The sequence below is a fragment of the Sorex fumeus genome, unplaced genomic scaffold, assembly GCF_029834395.1.
Source record: "Sorex fumeus unplaced genomic scaffold, SorFum_2.1 ptg000013l, whole genome shotgun sequence".
Taxonomy (NCBI): domain Eukaryota; kingdom Metazoa; phylum Chordata; class Mammalia; order Eulipotyphla; family Soricidae; genus Sorex; species Sorex fumeus.
Window position 1 is genome coordinate 1,213,882 of NW_026606070.1, and position 19,468 is coordinate 1,233,349.

Sequence of the window (19,468 nt, forward strand, 5' to 3'; positions counted from 1 at the left end):
CGTACACACAACACACGCACACACGATACACAACACATGCACATACATGCACACGCACGCACACACGTGTACACACAACACACGCACACACGACACACAACACATGCACATACATGCACACGCACACACATGCGCACACGTGTGCACACAAACATGCACACATGGACATACAAGCATGCATACACACCCACGTGCATGCACACACATGCACACATGTGCACACACGAATGCACACGCATGTGCACGCATGCACACACAAAGCATACACGTGCTCACATGCACACGCACACACATGCACACACGTGCACATTTACACGCATACATGCACACATGCACATAGAAGGACACACACAACTGCACACACGCACACACTCACACGTGCGCACACGCATGCACATGCACACACACGGGCACACATGTGAACACACACATACATGCGCACATGCACGCACACACAAGCAGGCACACACACAAATCCACACACACAAATGCACACATGCACACACACGCACACAAGCATACACGTGCTCGCATGCACACGCACACACGAGCACACATGTGAACGCACGCATGTACACTCATGCATACACGCCATGCATACGCATGCACACACACGCGCACACACACACACACAAATGCATACACACACACACGCGGGCTCCTCCCCCTGCCCGTTCCCCTGCCCCTGGGCCCAGCAACACTCACCGGGCTTGTTTCCTTCCCGCTCGTGGCCCAGCTGGCCCTTGGTGTTGAGGCCGCAGGTGTAGACGCCCCCGTCCTCCAGCAGGAACACGGAGTGGTTCCCCCCGCACGCCACCTCCTTCACGCTCCGGTCCGAGACGAAGCCGCACACCTGGGGCTCGGCCACGATGCCCTGCAGGTCGCTGCCGATCCCGGGCTGGCCCAGAGACCAGTATCCCCAACATAGCATTGTCCTCGGCTTCAGGGCGTCATGTAGCCTGGGGGAGATGCGGGGAGAACGGTCACCTCGGGTCACAGGAGCACACACCTCAGCCCGTGTCGGCCTCCGAGCGCCCGAGAAAGCTGATCCACAGCGCTGAGAGTGGCCAGGCAGCAGCAGACAGACCATGCGGAGTCTGGGGAAGTCCAGAAAGCACCTGCACGAGGCTTGGCCGTGTGAGTGCGTGCTGGCACGGGAGGCCGGTCGGGCAGTCCCCCGGCTGGGCCCCTGGGAAGCACACGTGCGACACCCAGCACCGAGCAAACGCCACTGCGGGTCGTGGCAACAGCGAGTTTGAAATGCAGAGACTCGCCCTGTCCGTTCTCTTCAAACCCGTCCTTTGGACTTTTCCGCTTCATTTTTCTAAGGTTTGGCGCCAGTTAAAACTATCCTATTCTTAGCCTGAATCGCAGTGATTTCTCACTTGAAACAAAAATAATAAACGGAAAACAAAAATATTCTCCTGGCTGCCCTCTTACATATCCTTCTGCTTTTTCTAAAACGCGGACTACGGGGTTCCAGCAGGATGGTGGCGGCACGGCGGCAGGGGCCAGGCGGTCAGAGGGACGAGAGTGAGGGGGGCTGCCCCTCGGCCACGGGCTCGGGGAGAGCCGTTGCACAGAACTGGCCGGTGGAGTGGGCTCAGGAAAACCTCCCTGAAGGCCCGCTGTCAGGGGATCCGGGATAGGCCCTACTGGCCTGGTGGCTGCAGCCCGCCCAGATGCCCAGGCTGAGAACAGCGGCAGCCCTGACCCCATCCCTGGTCCCTGCCGGCCACTGCTGCCCTCGACACTGGGCCCAGATGTGCTGCCAGCAGGTCAACCTGGACCCGCGGGTGTGCGCAGCAGCATCCTGATGGCACCCACAGGCTTCCTGATCCCCCAAATCACCGCTGTGCCTCTGGCCGAACCCCAACAACTCGGGAGCAAGATTCCTGAGAAATTAAACGGCCAGAAGTGAGGTATGGGGGAGCCACGCCCACAAACCACCTCCGGCTCAGCTATGCAAGCTCATTCATTGGACTTGCTCAGAGACCCATAAATAAATCTCAAAAGACATCAAAAGCCGCAGCTACTCTCGGACCTGTAAAAGGCTGAACAGACGAGGGTAGATGGGAGGGGGGCCGGTTGGTGTGTGCCCACCCAAACAGAGCCCCCGGCAGCCGCTTGCTCCCACAATCCGAAAGGGCCACCATGCCCCAGCTAGACTCCGCCGTCTCAGGACATACCTCGCCAAGATATAATCTGCTGAAAACTTGGGTGTGCGGGTTTTGTGACTGAAATCTCCAGGCTTTCTCAGGGTCGGGATGGGCTTCCTCCCCCACCTCCCTGTACTTCCAGAAACCCCGGCAGTCACATCCACACCCCAACGCTGCCACCCAGTTATAAAAAGCTTTGCCAACTCACCTTCCCAGTAAAAATACTGAACGTCCTGAACAAACACGATGACCTTTCAGTACCAGTATTGCAAACCGTAATGTACAAAAGGAGGAAGAGAAAGAAGAAGAAGAAAAAAAAATGCCTGCCATAGAGGTAGGTTGGGGCTGGGGGGGGGGGGGGGGGCGGGGTGTGCTCTGGTGAAGGGATGGGTGTTGGAACATTGTAGAACTGAGACCCAATCATGGATAGCTTTGCGATGGTCCATCTTGTGGTGATTCAATAAAAAATAAAATATAAATAAAAACCATTTTACTCTTGAGGCAACAGGTGCTGATTTTCATGCTTCAGGTATAGGTACATACACTGTTGTGTGTTCATCACATCTGCCACCAGAGTGCCAAATTTCCTCCCCCACTGTCCCTGGGTCCCTTCCCACCCTCTCCCCTCCCCCGACCCCCCGCTGCTTCTGTTGCCACCTGTGTTTCTCCTCCCCTCTGCTCCTGCTCCCATCGGATAGGGATGATGTCCGTCAACTGTCTCTCTCCTGCTGACCTACTATGCTTAACCACAGCCTCTAGGTCTAGTCGTGTTGCCGCTGAAGCTCTCCTCTTCCCCGAGAGCTGAATCATGCCCATCGTGTACATAGACCACAGTGTCTGTGTGTCCCCCCCCCTTCTTCCACTCCTTCCCTCTTTCCCCCTCTCTCCCTTTCCCCCTTCTCTCCCCTTTTTCTTTCACTTCTGGCACCATCTGGAGGTGGGGAGGGGGAGGGGGTTACTCACAGCGAGTCACAGCGAGCAGCACTGGGGAAGCGTCACCTTTCGGAGTTGCCTCCAGCCAGATAATCCCATTACCGGCCACCATCAGGTCAAACATCCCTCTCTCCCGAAAAGGAACATATGACGCCTGCCAAAGTCATGCCACTGGACCCCGCACCAGGCTGTTTCACGGGGGGTGCCCCAGAACGGGAAGAGGGGGGGCAGGTGAGAGCCCTCCCCGCCCCAAGGGACGCAGCCCTGGCAGCCGAAAACCTCCAGAACCGAACCGCCGCCACGCTCAAGGCCTCTCCCCACACGCTCTGAGTCACCTCCAGCAGGGACTAAACCACAATTTCTTTCTCCACACATCTGTTTTTGGACACGGGTTGTTTCCAGATCTAGAACAGAACTGAAATCCATGCAGGCACATTTAAGTGAGTGTGTGTGTGTGTGTGTGTGTGTGTGTGTGTGTGTGTGTGTGTGTTCCTGGGATAGACAGCAAGGGACAGAATTGCCGGATCACACGTCAGTCCTGCTTCCTGCGAGGTCTCCACTCTGGTTTCCGCAGAGGCCGTGCGTCCGCAATCCCTCAGCAGTGAAGGCAGGTCCTGGTACCGACCTCCTCTGCACCGGCTGCTCCGTCCTTTCAGACACAGCCCCGGGCTTCCAGGTCCTTCTAGAGCCAAGTCAAGACTCACTTCCTCCCAGCTGGGCGCCTGTGGGAGTCTCTCTGCCCACATCAGCCTGCAGTTCCCTGTCTCAGCCTCTGCCCTGACCAGGGGCTTCCAACCACTGAGCTCTCCAGCCCCACTGCACTGCCTGAGGTCAGAGCACAGCACATGCCAGAGTGAGTCTGCGGGCACCCCGTGACTTCTGATTGGGTGAGCACCCCAGGGTCTCACCCAAGCTTTCCTGTGCCTTCGGAATCGATCACTTCTCTTGCAGGTAACAAGTCCATCCCATTGGAGCTGGAGTGATAGCACAGCGGAGAGGGCGTTTGCCTTGCACGCGGCTGACCCAGGTTCGATTCCCAGCATCCCATATGGTCCCCTGAGCACCGCCAGGGGTAATTCCTGAGTGCAGAGCAAGGAGTGATCCCTGTGCATCACCGGGTGTGATGCAAAATAATAATAATAATAATAATAATAATAATAATAATAATAAGTCCATCCCAGCTCTCTTTCCCACACTCAGACCCACGAGCCTGGTTCTACTCAGCGAGGACGGTGTTGCTAAGGACGGGGAGAAGGGCAGCCCCCCCCCCCCGACATCGCCTGTGAGCACATGAGATGGCGCGTATATTTCAGAAAAGAGCCTGGAAATTCCTCAGCTGGCTAAACAGCCTCTGATTCTACTCGGCGCTGGATACGGCAGAGGATTGTACACGTGTCCACAGCCAGGCGTCGGCGGGGGGTCCAGGGGGACAGTGCCAGGGCTCCGAACACCTGCCCTGCTGCAGACGGACGGCCACGGGCTCAAATGTCTGGTGTGCCTCGCACGCTGAGCACGATCACTCCTGGCGACTCTGCTGTGTCTGGGGACCCTGGCGCCACAGGCCTGGGGGAGTCCCCCAGAAAGCAATGCCACCCCTGTGGGCCTCACAATGGAAACCAAGTGCAAACTCCAGTGCCAAGAAGCAAAAGCCCGACGGACAAGCTGTGAGCACTGTAGCCCCCGTGTGAGCACCAGGACCCGAGTGAGCCCCTGTAGAGCCCTGAAGCAAAACAGAAAACCGAGTCTTAATTCACCTCTTAGCCGTTATTTCTCTCCAAGAGTTCTGCTCCTTGCCTTGACTTGGGAACTACAAAAATCCACCTCACTTTAGATGTTTTATTTTTTTCTTTTGGGGCCACACCTGGCGATGCACAGAGCTTACTCCTGGCTCTGCACTCAGGAGTTACTCCTGGTGGTGTTCGGGGGATGATATGGGACGCTGGGAATCGAACCCGGATCAGTCATGTGCGAGGCAAATGCCCTCCCCGCCGTGCTATCGCTCCTGCCCCTTAAGCGTTATTTTTGAGTTCTCTGCACTGACGGGAAGGGGAGGGGTGTGGGGTGGAGGGACACGCTAACGGGCGGGTAAAATCACATCACCGCGTCATAATTTGATTTTTCCCATTCGCTCAGCGGCTGCAGCCACCGATTCCTTTCTTGCTTTTGAATGTTTCATGAGTTGGTCGTGTCTCTCCCGCGGGTGATGACGTGGGCGCCAGAGAGCAGCTATCCATCACAGTGCTCGCAGGCGCTGCGGACCATCGTCTCATTTCATTTTCACAACAACCCCGTGCTGGAAGCGCTATTTTTAGCTCCTTTCAACCAGAGCAAAGCTGGGAGAAAGGACGAAGCAAGACCAAGGTCACGGCGGTAACTGGGGCAGAATCGGGACGCGGATCTAGGCCGGAGGAGATGTCCAGTCTGGCCCACTGAGTGACGCCGCCGCCCGGACACCCGGGTCGCCGTGAACCCAAGGCCACACACACGCGGGCACGGCAACCAAACCACAAGTCACCCACGACAGAGGAAGTGCTGGAAACTTGAAAGCACAGCAGCCTCTCTGAAAACGAAACCGGACCGTGGGGAAGATATGGCGGCTGCGGCACCAACACTGCGGCCCAGCCAAGTGCAAATCCTGCGTCAGAAACAGGAACAGGGTGTTGGGAGGATCCTCCCAGGGTGGGAGAAGCATGCTGAAAGTAGACTATAGACCAAACATGATTGTCACCCATTGCCTCTTTTGCAAACCACAACACCCAATAAGAGAGATAGAACAAAAGGGAATGCCCTGCCACAGAGGCGGGGGGGGGGGGGGGGGGGGGGCGGAGGGATACTGGGATCCATGGTGGTGGGAAATGGGCACTGGTGGAGGGATGGGTACTTGATCATTGTATAACCGAAACCCAAGCACAAAAACTTGTAAGTCTACAACTGTACCTCATTTTCATTTCATTTCATTTCATCATCCTGTTAATCGTCGATTGCCTCGAGCAGGCCCCAGTAACATCTCCTTCATCCTAGCCCTGAGATTATATTCACGGCTCTTTAGGAGAATGAGACCCATCATTGTTACTGGTATTTGGCATATTTGGTACTCCACGGGGAGTTTGCCAGACTCTGCCCTGTGGGCAGGCTACATTCGATAGCCTGCAAGTTTGTCCAAAGTAGGAATGAGATAATAAGATGTCATAAAAAAAAGTTCTGATAAGATGTCACGCAGCCGCAAATGCGGCCGCGCGGTTCCGGGATCTGGATTTTATAGTCTCTGAGTCTTGGCCGCTGATGGGATTACACGGCGTCAAGGGGCCAGGTGGTGGGTGTGACCCCCGCCTGCTGGAATTTGGAGGATCTGGGTGGAGGATACTCGACTCCAATCCGAGTAGGCTTGGAGGTCTCGGCCCCGGAACCCGCGTGGGTTTGTCCCTCTGCCAGTACCTTCATGTGTGCGGAGAAGACCTCCAGGACCAGCCACCACCATGCTGAGACCACTCTCCGCACACAACTGTACCTCATGGTGTTTCCCTAATAAAAATTAAAAAGAAAAGAAAAGAAAAGGGGACAGGGACAGGAAGGAAGCAAGAGAACACAGGAGTGGGGGGGCACCAGGAGGTGCCTCCAAGACCACCAGCTGCCAGTGCAAATGGTTCCCCCCACCCCTGTGTGAGGAAGGGATGAATGCTCAGCTTGGGGAATTCCGTACACAACGCTCACAGCGGCTTCGCCCACACGATACCAAAATGTCCAGCACAAAGGTGGGCCACCGTGAGCACAGGAACAAGTGAACGGCCAACCACCGACCCTCATCCCCACTGACCTTGGGCCACTAACCCTGGGCCTGGGGCAGATGCGATGTTGGGGAGAACCCCAGGCAATGCACCGGCGCCTTTCTGAAGAACGAAGGGTTTGTTTTGTTTTCGTTCCTGTGGGTCGGGGATGTGGTTCAGCAGTAGAGTACATGGCCCGGAAGCTGGAGGCCCTGGGCCCACCCTCAGCACTGCGAGAAGTAAGTTAGACCATGAAAAAAAATAAAGAAAAGAAAAAAAGATTCCTTAAGGCAACCGTCGTCTTGTCTATTGTCTCTGGCCAAGTCCCTCTGAATCTGTTAGCAGATGTTCCCCTCTTCATGCAGGAACCCCACCTGGCCCCCTCTGAGCAAACAGCATCCTTAGGACAGTATGGTCAGCCTCAGACCAGGGCTGCACTCCCAAGCGAGCCGGCTCTTCACCACGGCGCTCCACGGAGGGCCAACCGAAGACCACCTTTCAGCTCGGAGGGCAGCGGAGGCTGCAGAAAACTGCCTTCCCCATCACATGTGGAGACACAGTGAAACCCCGAGATGTGAGACAGCAAGGGGACCCCAGCACGCGGATGGACCTGACGCAGCACCGCCACCTCCCGACAGAAGCACAGTCACTCCTGTGGGTCCCTCATCTGGGGACTGGCCTCTGCACTAAAACTCACCTGTGAGCCTAGCCCACACCTGCGAGCATCCTGGTACCCCTTCCCACACGGGTGCTAGCGGGGGCAGCCCTGAGTGGCCCTAGGAGCATGGTCCCTGTGATCACCAAGACCAGCCTCGGTCCTTCAGCTCAGGCAATGGTCACCATGTGGCCTCCCGGAGGGCCCTGTGTCCAGTGTCTTGTTTCTGTGTCTATTCAGGATCTGCTCTTTCACAATTTGACTTCTTTGTCTCCTTTCAGTGATGTTTCTGTCTTGCTATGTGGCCCCGGGCGCGGGGCTGTGCCCTCACACCTAGTGTGTGTCAGGCCTGTGTCTCGGGTGCCGGCGGCTCTGGGTTCAACATTCATGAATCAGTCACAGAAAATGAGCCCATCTGTGTACATGGCCACGCTGGAGAGCGGGAAGGGAGCGTCTCCAGTGCCCACAGAAGATGCAGAGGCGGTGGGAACGGGGGTGAGCCTGGACTGCCGAGCCCTGGTGCCCCAGCACACGAGAGCGGCACACAGCCGAGAAAATGACTCGCACTGGGCTGGAGCGATAGCATAGCGGGTAGGGCATTTGCCTTGCATGTGGCCGACCCGGGTTCAATCCCCAGCATCCCATATGGTCCCCTGAGCACTGCCAGGAGTAACTCCTGAGTTCAGAGCCACGAGTCACCCCTGTGCATGGCCGGGTGTGACCCAAAAAGCAAAAAAAGAAAAGAAAATGACGCGCAGTACTTAGGGCCAGAAACACATTAAAAACCCCTTCCTGACCAGTGTTTCACTACAAAGAAGTACTGGGCACGGTTGCTCATTTGAAAGAAATATATACTAGGCAGAGATCCACCAGAAGCACGTAAACACACAGAGAACAGGGGCAGTCACACGGTGGGAGGGAGAGAGGTGCTCCCAGAACCCGCTCCCAGGTGACGGGCTGGGGTAGTGTCCAAAGCAACTCTACGAGACCAATAAAGAAATCTCAAAAGAGATCAAAAGCCGCAGTTTTTTCTACAAGAGATGTGCAGGAAAACCTCTCAGAACCTGATTCTTCCTGAAAAAGAAATTGTCATAAACCCTTCCAGTATCTGCATTGCAAACCATACTGACCAAAAGGAGGGGGGGTTGCGGAGAGAGAGAGAGAGAGAGAGAGAGAGAGAGAGAGAGAGAGAGAGAGAGAGAGAGAAAGAGAGGAGAGAGAGGGTGAGAGAGAAGAAAAGTTCTGCCACGGGGTGAGGCGGTGTGGGGCATCTGGAGGGAAAATGGGACATTTGGGTGGGGAGTGTGAAGGGACACTGTATGACTGAAACGCAGTCATGAAACTATGTATCTCGCGGTGATCCGATAATAATCATCACTGTCACTGTCCTCCCGTTGTTCATCGATTTGCTCGAGCGGGCCCAGTAACATCGTGAGACTTGTTGTGACTGTGTCTGGCATCTCGAATACGTCACGGGGAGCTTGCCAGGCTCTGCCGTGCGGGCGGGATACTCTTGGCAGCTTGCCGGGCTCTCCGAGAGGGGCAGACAGAATCGAACTCGGGTTGGCCGTGTTGGCCGCGTGCAAGGCAGATGCTCTACCCGCTGTGCTATTGCTCCAGTCCCAATAATAAATAAGATGTATAAAGCAGCTTTCCAGTTGTAACTAGGGTGAATCACCTACATGCAAATATTTCGCCTAACAAGACCCTTTTCTGTTTAGGATGGTCTGAGATGAATTCTGTCGCGTGTCATAAAAATCCGATTGATGCGAGGAACCAACGACATCATGAATAACAACAGCGGGGAAGGCTCAGTTTGCACTCACAGTCTGAGACTTTTCTCCAGGTTTCACAAACATTAACGCATTTAGGCTTGCTCTGCAAACACACCTTCTATTTTCATTTTATTTTTATAAAGCTGTCAATAACAATTTATCACATTCAATATTTCAACACGAATCCCACCACCGTTACACCTTCCCACCACCATTATTTTGAATTTTCCCAACCAGCACTAAAGCTTGCCCCAAAGGCAAATGCTAATTTATTTTGCATTGCTTGTTCTGACTAATCCACTAAAAATGATCCAAAAAGGTTTCCTCGGAGAAAAGTGTGTGAAAATTGTTGTGTCTCACCTTGAAACCATTAAGCACTGTAGAAGAGATCACGAACACGTTGTTACAGGTTGAGCCTTGTGTGCTAATATATATGTATAAATACATATCTATATATTGTCCTCCCGTTGATCGTCGATTTGCTCGAGCGGGCCCAGTAACGTCTCCATTGGAGACTTTGTTGTTACTGTGTCTGGCATATCGAATACTCTCGGTAGCTTGCCGGGCTCTCCGAGAGGGGCGGAGGAATCGAACTCGGGTCGGCCATGTTGGCTGCGTGCAAGGCAAACGCCCTACCGCTGTGCTATCTCTCTCTCTCTGTCTCTCTCTGTCTCTCTCTCTCTATATATATATATATGTACACACACACATATATATATATATATATTTTAATCAAGATCAGTTGGTTTCAACTTTACACCCACCAGTGCTGTGCCACTCTTGGTACACCAGTGGCATAAAGTTCGAGATGTCACATGGCCACAGAAGTAGCCAAGTCCTCCCGGAATTCTAAAATATTACATAGGGTGAGAGAGCTGGAGTTACATTTTCAACTGGATGGTGATCTGGAGGTCTGGCAGCATCTCTGCAGCGTGGCTCTCTTCCGAGAGGTTTATCTGTGAGTCTCTGGATCATGGCTGTTTAATGAGCTTCCATAGTGCCAGTGGCTGTTCATGGGGGTGACTGCCAGGCTCCCGGAAGCACAGGGAGATGGGGGGAGGGCGCCCATCCCCAACTCCTTGAGGGCCTGGAGGTTTCAGCACAAAACCTGCATACCTGGGATTTTCAGCAAAATCATTCTCATGTGTGGGGGGCTTGACTCGAGCCTGTGAAGGTCGACCATGTGTGTGGCGGTGAGTGGGTCCTGGAGTTTGCGGCTGCTGGGCCAATGTTGAAGTGGGTAGAGGCACTCACCCGCCACCCCCCCCACCCTCCACCAAGGGGCCCCGGGTGAAGTCAGCCTGGCGGGGAGTGAGGAGACACACACCTTCTCTCTGAACACGCGCCTCGCTTGCTTGTCTACTGGCTTATTTTCATCCAAGAGAAGCTGCTGCTCTCACTCAAACACTCTCCCCTTTTTCTCACTCTCACGTCTAAGCATGTTTCATTCAATGAAAACGACCTGGGACTGGAGCGAGAGCACAGCGGGTAGGGCGTTTGCCTTGCACATGGCTGACTCGGGTTCAATTCCCAGCATCCCATATGGTCCCCGAGCACTGCCAGGAGTCATTCCTGAGTGCAGAACCAGGAGTAAACCCTGTGCATTGCCAGGTGTGACCCAAAAAGCAAAAAAAAAAAAAAAAAACAAAAAACGACCTGACCCCTCCCTCCCTCCCTCCCTCCCTCCCTCTCTCTCTCTCTCTCTCTCTCTCTCACACACACACACACACACACACACACACACACAATGCATTTACTCTTCCATGAGCTACTGAGATACAACTGTTATCACCTCTAACTTAAAGATGAAGTGAAGCAAAAAAAAAAAAAAAAAAAAGGAATTGAAAAGCTAAAGTGAACCAGAGTTAAGTGATGTGACTCAACCATCCCAGAAGGAGCGGCCATCTAGGTCTGGAGGCCAGTGCGCACTCCGGCACGGTATCCTGTGAGAAGCAGCCGAGAACGCAGACAGCAACACCCCAGGACTTCCTGGAGTGTCCGTCCAGTCCTGAGGGGCAGAGGCCACCAACAGCCACCCCGACCGTGTGGCCTGCTGAGCTCAGACACGCAGACCAGACCCCTTATTTATTGGTCACAAGAGCACTAAGCTTCCTGGACTCACAAGCAGCCTTAAGTTACTTATTTTCCAGGCCAATCCTCATCTGGACCGAGCATCCCTTGAGCGGTCACGCAAGGCTGTGCCGCGCTGCCCAACTGGCATCCTGCACCTCTCAGCCTGTGGGTTTGTGCACCGTGAGTCCGATCCCGAGAGCTGGCAGGGACCTGGGTGGCACTGGCAAATGACAACCTCCAGAAACCACCTGAGGTATGACCACATCCCCGATTCAGAAGAGAAGCCACTTTTATTGTAAAAAAAAAAAAAAGGCAAATAGGATGATTATTTAAGACTTCCAAGCTCCCCGCACCTGAGTCATAGAATCTTCAAGTCATCGAATAAAAAAAAAATATTTACTAAGCATTAAATAGCAGCCACCAATGAAAAGCATCACTTGGCATCACTTGGAATGAATCATTAGCTCTTTTTTTTTTTGGTGTGTGTGTGTATGTGTGTGTGTGTGTGTGTGTGTGTGTGTGTGGTTTTTTTTTTGATGAATCATCATGAGATACAGTTACAGACTTACGAATTTTCATGATTACGTTTTAATCACACAATGATCGAGCGCCCATCCCTCCACCAGTGCCCATTCTCTACCACCAATGTTCCCAGTATCCCTCCCTCCACCCCCACCCCTTCCCACCCCCTGCCTCTGTGGCAGGCACATTCCCTCTTACTCTCTCTCTCTCTCCTTTTGGGTGTTATGATTTGCAACACAGGTAGTAAGTGGCCATTGTGTTTGGTCCATAGTCTACTTTCAGCACGCATCTCCCAATCCGAGCGAGCCCTCCAACCATCACTTAGTGCTGCCTTTTCCCCCAGCATGTGAGATCAGCTTCCAAGCCATGGGGCGCCTCCTGACGGATCATGAGCTCTTGACGGGCACCAAGCACAGCACCCAGAAGCCAACACAGCCCTCACACAATCCCCACCCTGAAAAGCACCGAGCAGAACCTCCGAGACCTGTCACCACAGGCGGGCACGAAGCTGAGTCTTCCCTTGGCGATGTCCTTCGTCACTGGGAATTCCACGCTCCCAGCCCTCAGTCCCACCTCTCCTCGCGTGTCTCCCAGCACAGAAGGTAGTGAGGAGGAGACCCCTCCTCACCCCCTCAGATGCACACCCTGAAGGTGCACCAGCCCACGGCAGCCGGCTCGGTCCTGCCCCCCAGAGCCAGCCCCCCACGGCACGGCTCCCAATTCCCCTCTGGTACCCTCACTGAGACTCACCATGATCTCAGGGGGGCTGAGGGCTCCCAGGGACCCATGTGCAGGCACTGAATTAAGCGCACGCATTGTGAAATGCAGGGGAGGAGCGGAAACACCAAGGCCTGCTCGACGTGGGGGACGGGACAGGGTAGGGAGACGGAACAGCTGTTCCACGGGGTGCCCGCGTGCAGAGGAGGCCTGGTCCCTACTCCCACAGTCCCGGGTGAGAGCCAGCACCCAGGACAGCTCCGCAGAGAGGCCAGAGGATGAAGACCTCCCCACCTCCCGCCATCGAGGTCCCCAGGGTCACCCCCGCCTGCAGGGCTGCACAGACACCACCACATCCCGGGATGCAAGGAGCCAAGTTTTCTAAACATATCTCAAATGATAGAGGGCGAGAAGATGGAAAAATCTCTGTGGCCAGGGAAAAACTCGAGCTACAGCTCCTAAACCCTGTCTGATCACGCAGACACGCGCGGGGCACAACCACTGATTCTTATCCCTTCTTTCGAAAGTCAAGGAGACCTAAATAACTTTCGAGAAGGACCTCTAATCTCATTTAGAGTGCGGATCAGCTTCCTCCCGAATCAGCTTAGACGCCACTGCCTGCATGGTGCAGGGAACGGGCGGGACAGGCAAGCCAAGGCTTCATTCATTCAGCACTCCACGGCACAACCCAAAAATCCCAGCTCTCGAACGACCTACAGCCAAAAGTCAAACGCAGAATCCAGAGTTGACAAAGACCAGCCATCCCAGGGACATGCTCCGTCGTCAGCAATGGCACCGGGACAGGTGGGCATTTGCCATACACACAGCCGACCCGGTTTGATCGCCGGCATCCCACCTGGGGCCCCGAGCTCCATCCGTGTCGAGCCACGGTCTGGATGTGGCCCCCCACACAAGCACAGGAGGCAAAAGGAAGCTTTTGGGCGGGGTCACCTGCATCCAGGTGGTGTATGGCCACAGATGCAAGGAGCAGCTTCCAACACCGGTTCTCTCTCCCCCTCTCTTTCTTCTCCCTCTTCCTCTCTCTCCTCTCTCATTTCTCTCTTCTCTCTCTCCCCCCCTCTCTCTCTCTCATTTGACGACACACCTTGGTCCTCTGAGCTGTTCAAGCATCCCAGGAAATGTCCTTCCCCTTCCCCATAACCTGATCCGGATGGTCTCCTCCTCACTACCTGGTACTGGACCTTGTGCTGCTAGAATCTCGCCACTGTCTAGTAAGACCAAAGACAGGAGCCGGGACTAGTGAGAACTGCAATGTTCTAACAGAAATACAGCCGGGCCAGGATTCTTACTCACAGCTGCTTCAAGTACCAACTGGCACTGCAACTTGAAACAATAACTTAGCGCAGCAAGGAAAAACGAAGATGTTCCAGTACTTCCTATGCGACAGCAGAGCAAGGCACCCGGCCAGCACTGCCCAGTGGGTCACACGGTAATGAGGAAGACTGAGGGAGGTGATCCGTGGGCTGAGTAATTCCCTACATAATTCCCTGAGGTGAACAACCCTCCAGGTGAGTGATTCTAAGGGTGATTCTGCAGGGTGAAAGTGTTCCACACTCAAGTCTAACATGGCAGCCAGATGCCACTGAAGAGGGCTGAGACGTAACTAAACCGAAATTTAAGTTTACTTAAGGCCTCTTAATTTTTTTTTAATCAGTTATATTTGGTTTGGCGGGGGGCGGGGGGTGCTCAGGGGATCGTGCAGTGCCAGGTTCAAATACGGGCCACACATGCAAAGCACACACACACATACACACACACACACACACACACACACACACACACACACAGCCCTCTGAGCTATCCAGCTCTTTTTCATTTTAATGTTTACTATTCACATATTCCTAGCGACGTTCTCACTCTGCAATGCAAGAAGAATCTCATGACCGGGGCTGGAGCGATAGCACAGCGGGTAGGGCGTTTGCCTTGCACGCGGCCGACGTGGGTTCGATTCCCAGCATCCCATATGGTCCCCTGAGCACTGCCAGGAGTAACTCCTGAGTGCAGAGCCAGGAGGAACTCCTGTGCATCGCCAGGTGTGACCCAAAAAGCAAAAAAAAGAAGAATCTCATGACCATTTGCCCCTATATATGAATGCTTATTTTATTGTTTGAAATAAACATATATATATATATATGCTCATCAAGAAGAAAGAGGGGCTGAAGTGATAGTATAGCAGGACTAACTTTCACCCTTTTCACGTGCCAACCTGGGTTCAATCTGCAGCAACCCCTATGGTCTCCAAGCCCACCGGGAGTGATCCCTGAGCGCAGAGCCAGGCGTGGATCTCAGCCAGGATCCAGCCAGGATTTCAGCCAGATCACTGAGCTCAGTGCCCTGAGCACTGCCTGATGGGGCAAAAAAAAAAAAAAAGACAAAACAAAAAAAGGAGGAGAGAGTGGGACTGGAGAGATGGCACAGCAGGTAGGGCGTTTGCCTTGCATACGGCTGACCCAGGTTCGATTCCCAGAATCCCATATGGTCCCCCGAGCACCCCCAGGAGTAACTCCTGAGTGCAGAGCTAGGAGTAACCCCTGTGCATTGCCGGGTGTGACCCAAAAAGAAAAAAATTAAAAAAGGAGGAGAGAAGGGATACACTTCAGGACATCCACAACAGAATACTGTCCAGAAGGTGAGAAAGAGGTGAATCCACGTGTCGGAAACCAAGCAGCTAAGGCCTGAAAACATGTAGGGTGAGCGTGACCCCTCTTCCCAAACCCCAAGCCCAGGAGAGACAAACATTAGAGGTCCGTAAAGAGATGAAGAGAAACAAAACAACGATGAGTACAAGATACAAGATGATCATGGCCAAGGGGCAACGGCACTGGAAGGAACAATCTAGAAAGGGCTCAGCTGATGGTCTGCGTTGGCCCTTGGACTGTTTCTTAACACATGTTACACATTTTATGTCATGCCTAGAAATATAATAAATGAAAGCCAGGGGTGTTACTGAGGCAGCTCGTCCCCGCACAGCCCGGGACATTCTCTAGAGGGAGGACCGGGCATTGTGGCAGCTGCTAAGAACCTACCGCACTCCACCCAGCGCTGAGAAAACCAGGATTCCTGCAGGCAAAACTTACTAACTTTGCTTTCTGGGTTATACTGATCAAGATTCTTCATGCAGCGCCTGCGAGCTATTATAGGAGTTAAGACGCTTGCATGTGGTCCACCATGGTTTGATCCCTGGTGCCACCAGGAGTGAGCCCTGAGCACAGAGCCGGGAGGAAGACCCCAACAACGCAAAGGAAAAAAAAATTGCCTCCTTCCTTCTTTTTCAGCGGCTCCTGCTTTCAGACGTGGCCATAATTAGTGGCATTTCTCGGTATCTCCAGCAAACAGTGGCGCTAAGCTCCTCGTAAAGGAAGGACTGCACCCTCCTGTTCATTTCTCTTCCTTGGAGGCTGGAATTGAACCTAACACCCAAAGGCACTAATACACAGCAGATGAAAAAGGAAAAGGATAGCGCTGACAATGACTGCAAGCCTGCTAACGTGCCCAGTTCTGGAATAAAATCTTCTAGCCTATCCTTAAGGCCTAGCCGGTCCAAGTGATTAGACCAAGAACATGCAAAAAATAAATAAATAGTTGAACAGACAGGAAGTGGCAAACACAGGGTCCAAATCTCATCTACCGGGGGAGTCCAGAATCTGTGCTCTCCAAACGCGACCCCCTGCCACCTCTCAAATACAAAGCCAAGCTAGGCCCCTTCGCCACCAAAAGCAGAAGTGGCAAAGGCTGCACTCGGCGAGCTCCTGTTGGCTCCATCAGTGGGGATATTTATAGGTGTCTGCACCTATGCTAGCCAGAAAAGGGGTGATGCAATCTTAGGAGTTAGCCGAACCTTCCCCACAGCCACCCAGTCTCGGAATGAAGCTGGCTCGTTCCCAGGGTCACACAGTTCCAGATGCCTGCCACCAGCAAGGACGTTTCTACCTGCAGTAAAAGTCTCTGGGGGGGTGAGGGGGAATTCTATCATCAAAAGAATTTTTCACTGAGAGCTTTAAAAGATCACTTGATCCAACCCTAGGTAGGAGGCTTACAATCACTTCCAGTCACGTTCTATTTTATCTTCTTTTTTATTTGGGGAGAGTTTGGGGCTAACTCGGGAATGCTCAGGGGCCACGCCTGGCTCTATGTGTGGGATTCGCTCTCGTGCACTGGGACCACACTAAGTCCGGGGAACCAACCCAGACCTCCTGCGTGCCCAGCCTGCGCTCAGCCCATGGGGCCAGCTCCAGGCACCTCAATTCTTTCTTAGTGGCAGCTAAGGCTTTTCCAAGCCAAGTAACTGGTCCTTTGAGAAGCCGAGCGGTAACCCGAAGCTAGATCTGTTACCCAAGGGCTCACCTTATTCCTTCCAGCAGACCACAGCAGTAAACCATCCTGGGTCTGTTTAGGCACGGGACACTAGCCTAAAGTCACCACACAAAGTCTCTTTTTCAATCCTTTTATCAACGCTGCCAATCAGATACGATCTCAAGTATGGGAAGAGGAAACTTGGGTTCTGAGAAATTAAGCAGCTCACCACAGGTCACCCAGTTGGCATCTGGCCTCTGCCCATAAAAGAAACCAAACAGAACGCAGGAGGCTACAAAGTAACTTTCATGGTCTTGAAGGAAGAAGCGGACATCTCTAAGCTCTAATGCCCAGAGCCCCCAAACCTTGCATCCAGCCATAAACTGGAATTTGGGGCAGTCTCCTAAGAAGGAGGCGGCTGCTTTGAAAGGGACCTGGAGACCTTGTTTCTGTCCGGTGCCCCTCCCCCTTTCTATAAGAGACCCTCTGGGAATATCCTGGGGCACACGCAGAGAACCACGGGCCCCCTCACACAAAAATAGCACCTTACAACACTCCTAGCACACACAGTAAATACATCATTAGATTCAGGGGCAAGGGAGCTGGTCTGGCAGGTAAGGCGCTTGGCTTGTGCCCTGCAAGATTCCATCCCTGACATCATTTATCATACCCTAAGCACCGCCCAAAGCGAGCCCTGAACACAGAGCCTGGAGTAAATTCTGAACTCGGCCAGATGTGACCCCCAAACCACACAACTAAATAATAAAAGAAAAAGACTTTTGGGGCTGGAGCAATAGCACAGCGGGGAGGGTGTTTGCCTTGCATGCGGCTGACCCGGGTTCAAATCCCAGCATCCCACAGGGTCCACCGAGCACCGCCAGGAGTCATTCCTGAGTGCTGAGCCCAGAGGAAGCCCTGAGCATCACCGGGTGTGACCCAAAAAGCAAAACAAAAAAAAAAAGAAAAGAAAAGGACTTTTATCTATTCTATTCCAGTGAAAATGATAAAATTACAATAATCCAGCTGTGTCTGCTTCATTTTTCCTGACACCAGATACATCAGCTTATTTTGTGACAAAATGTCCTGAAGACTTTCTGATATTTTTTTTCCTTCTCTCCATCGCCTCTTTTGAGGCAAAGCAAGATGAAACTATCTCAACAGCATGCAAAGAACCACCACCACCACCACCGCCGCCACTGCCTTGCATCATGACCAGTCACTTGGAGGGTATCAGAGCGTCATGACAGGTAGTCTACTACATTGCCTACACTGCCAACGTGCTAGGGAGAAAGTCCCAGGTGATGCGGGGAATATCACTTTTGCTCCTGAAGGTCAAAAACCTTCTCTTCCTCCACCAGTGAGGATGCACGGCCCTTTGGAGGCAGAAGAGATGTTTTCAACTGCTCTGCCCATCTTCCGAGAGGCGAGTCTGCCTGTCCCCTGCAAAGAACCGCTCGGGCCGGGCTGGCCGCACACAGCCTGGGGACCGCTTTGCAACATTGTTTCAGCAAAAACAAATACCTGACCGCTCTCTGAGCAAACACCACCGCAAGCAGCCGGGGCTGGCGCGCTGGGGTTCTTTCCCCAGGCCCCAAGCGGGGTGCTGCCAAGATCTCAAAGCTCTGGGCTTGACACTTTTTCCAGATGGTTCCAGACTCCGCAGGGTCAGCCCCCGGGATGCTGTTTAATGCATCCAAAGTGGGGGCGCGGGTGTAGGGCCCCCGGAAAGCGGGTGTCTCGGCCGCTGCGCAGACAGGCCGGCGCCGCCCCCGTGCACTGGGCGAAGGGGGTGTCCCTCGGCGCCCCCCGCCCGTGCCCAAAGGGTCCCCGGGGGTCCCCGCAGCCCCCGGCCCGCCCGCCGCCCCGCCCGGCCCGGCCCGGTTCCCCGGGGCCCCCGCGCGCGCCCCGACCCGCGCCCCCGCCGGCGCGCACACACGGGCGCCCCGGGACCCCCGCGGCCCGCCCGCGCCCGGCCCGGCCCGGCCCCCCGCCCGGCCCGCACGCACCTGCGCCGCGCCGAGCTCGCGGGACCGTGCAGAGCCGCGGCCGCGTCACAATAACGAGGAAGTTCCCGCACGGCCCGCGGGCGCCGGCGCCGTGACTGACGCCCCGCCCAGCCAGTGGGCGCGCGCCGCCCGCCAGATCCACCAATGGGAGCGCCGGGGGGGCGGGGCGAGGGGGACGGGGAGGCGGGGGCGGCCCGGGGGACGGGGCCGGGGCTGGGGGTGACCAGGGCCCGGCCAGCGGGGACGGGGCCGGGGGTGGCCAGGGCCGGACCGGGGGACGGGAGTGACCAGGGCACGGGGGTGATCGGGGCACGGGCCGGAGGCTGGACGGGGGACTGGGGTGACCAGGGGACGGGCGGGGGGACAGGGGACGGGAGTGACCAGGGGACGGGCCGGGGGACAGGGGACGGGGGTGACCAGAGCACGGGGATGACCAGGGACCGGCCGAGGGACGGGGAACGGGAGTGACCAGGGGACGGGCCGGGGGACAGGGGACGGGAGTGACCAGGGGACGGGGATGACCAGGGACCGGCCGAGGGACGGGAACGGG

General features: G+C 54.7%; 1 protein-coding gene across 3 annotated transcripts in view; it reads right to left on the reverse strand.

The window, feature by feature from the left end:
* HERC3 (HECT and RLD domain containing E3 ubiquitin protein ligase 3) overlaps window positions 1–19,018 on the reverse strand; it is a 93,609-nt gene extending 74,591 nt beyond the window's left edge. For all 3 annotated transcript variants that reach the window (XM_056111206.1, XM_056111207.1, XM_056111208.1), the window contains exons 1-2: window positions 18,919–19,018; window positions 706–959 (exon numbers count right to left, since the gene is read on the reverse strand). In XM_056111206.1, the coding sequence (XP_055967181.1) occupies window positions 706–931 (226 nt within the window). In that variant the 5' untranslated portion in view covers window positions 932–959; window positions 18,919–19,018. The remainder of the gene's footprint in view (window positions 1–705; window positions 960–18,918) is intronic.
* Window positions 19,019–19,468: the final 450 nt, after the last annotated feature.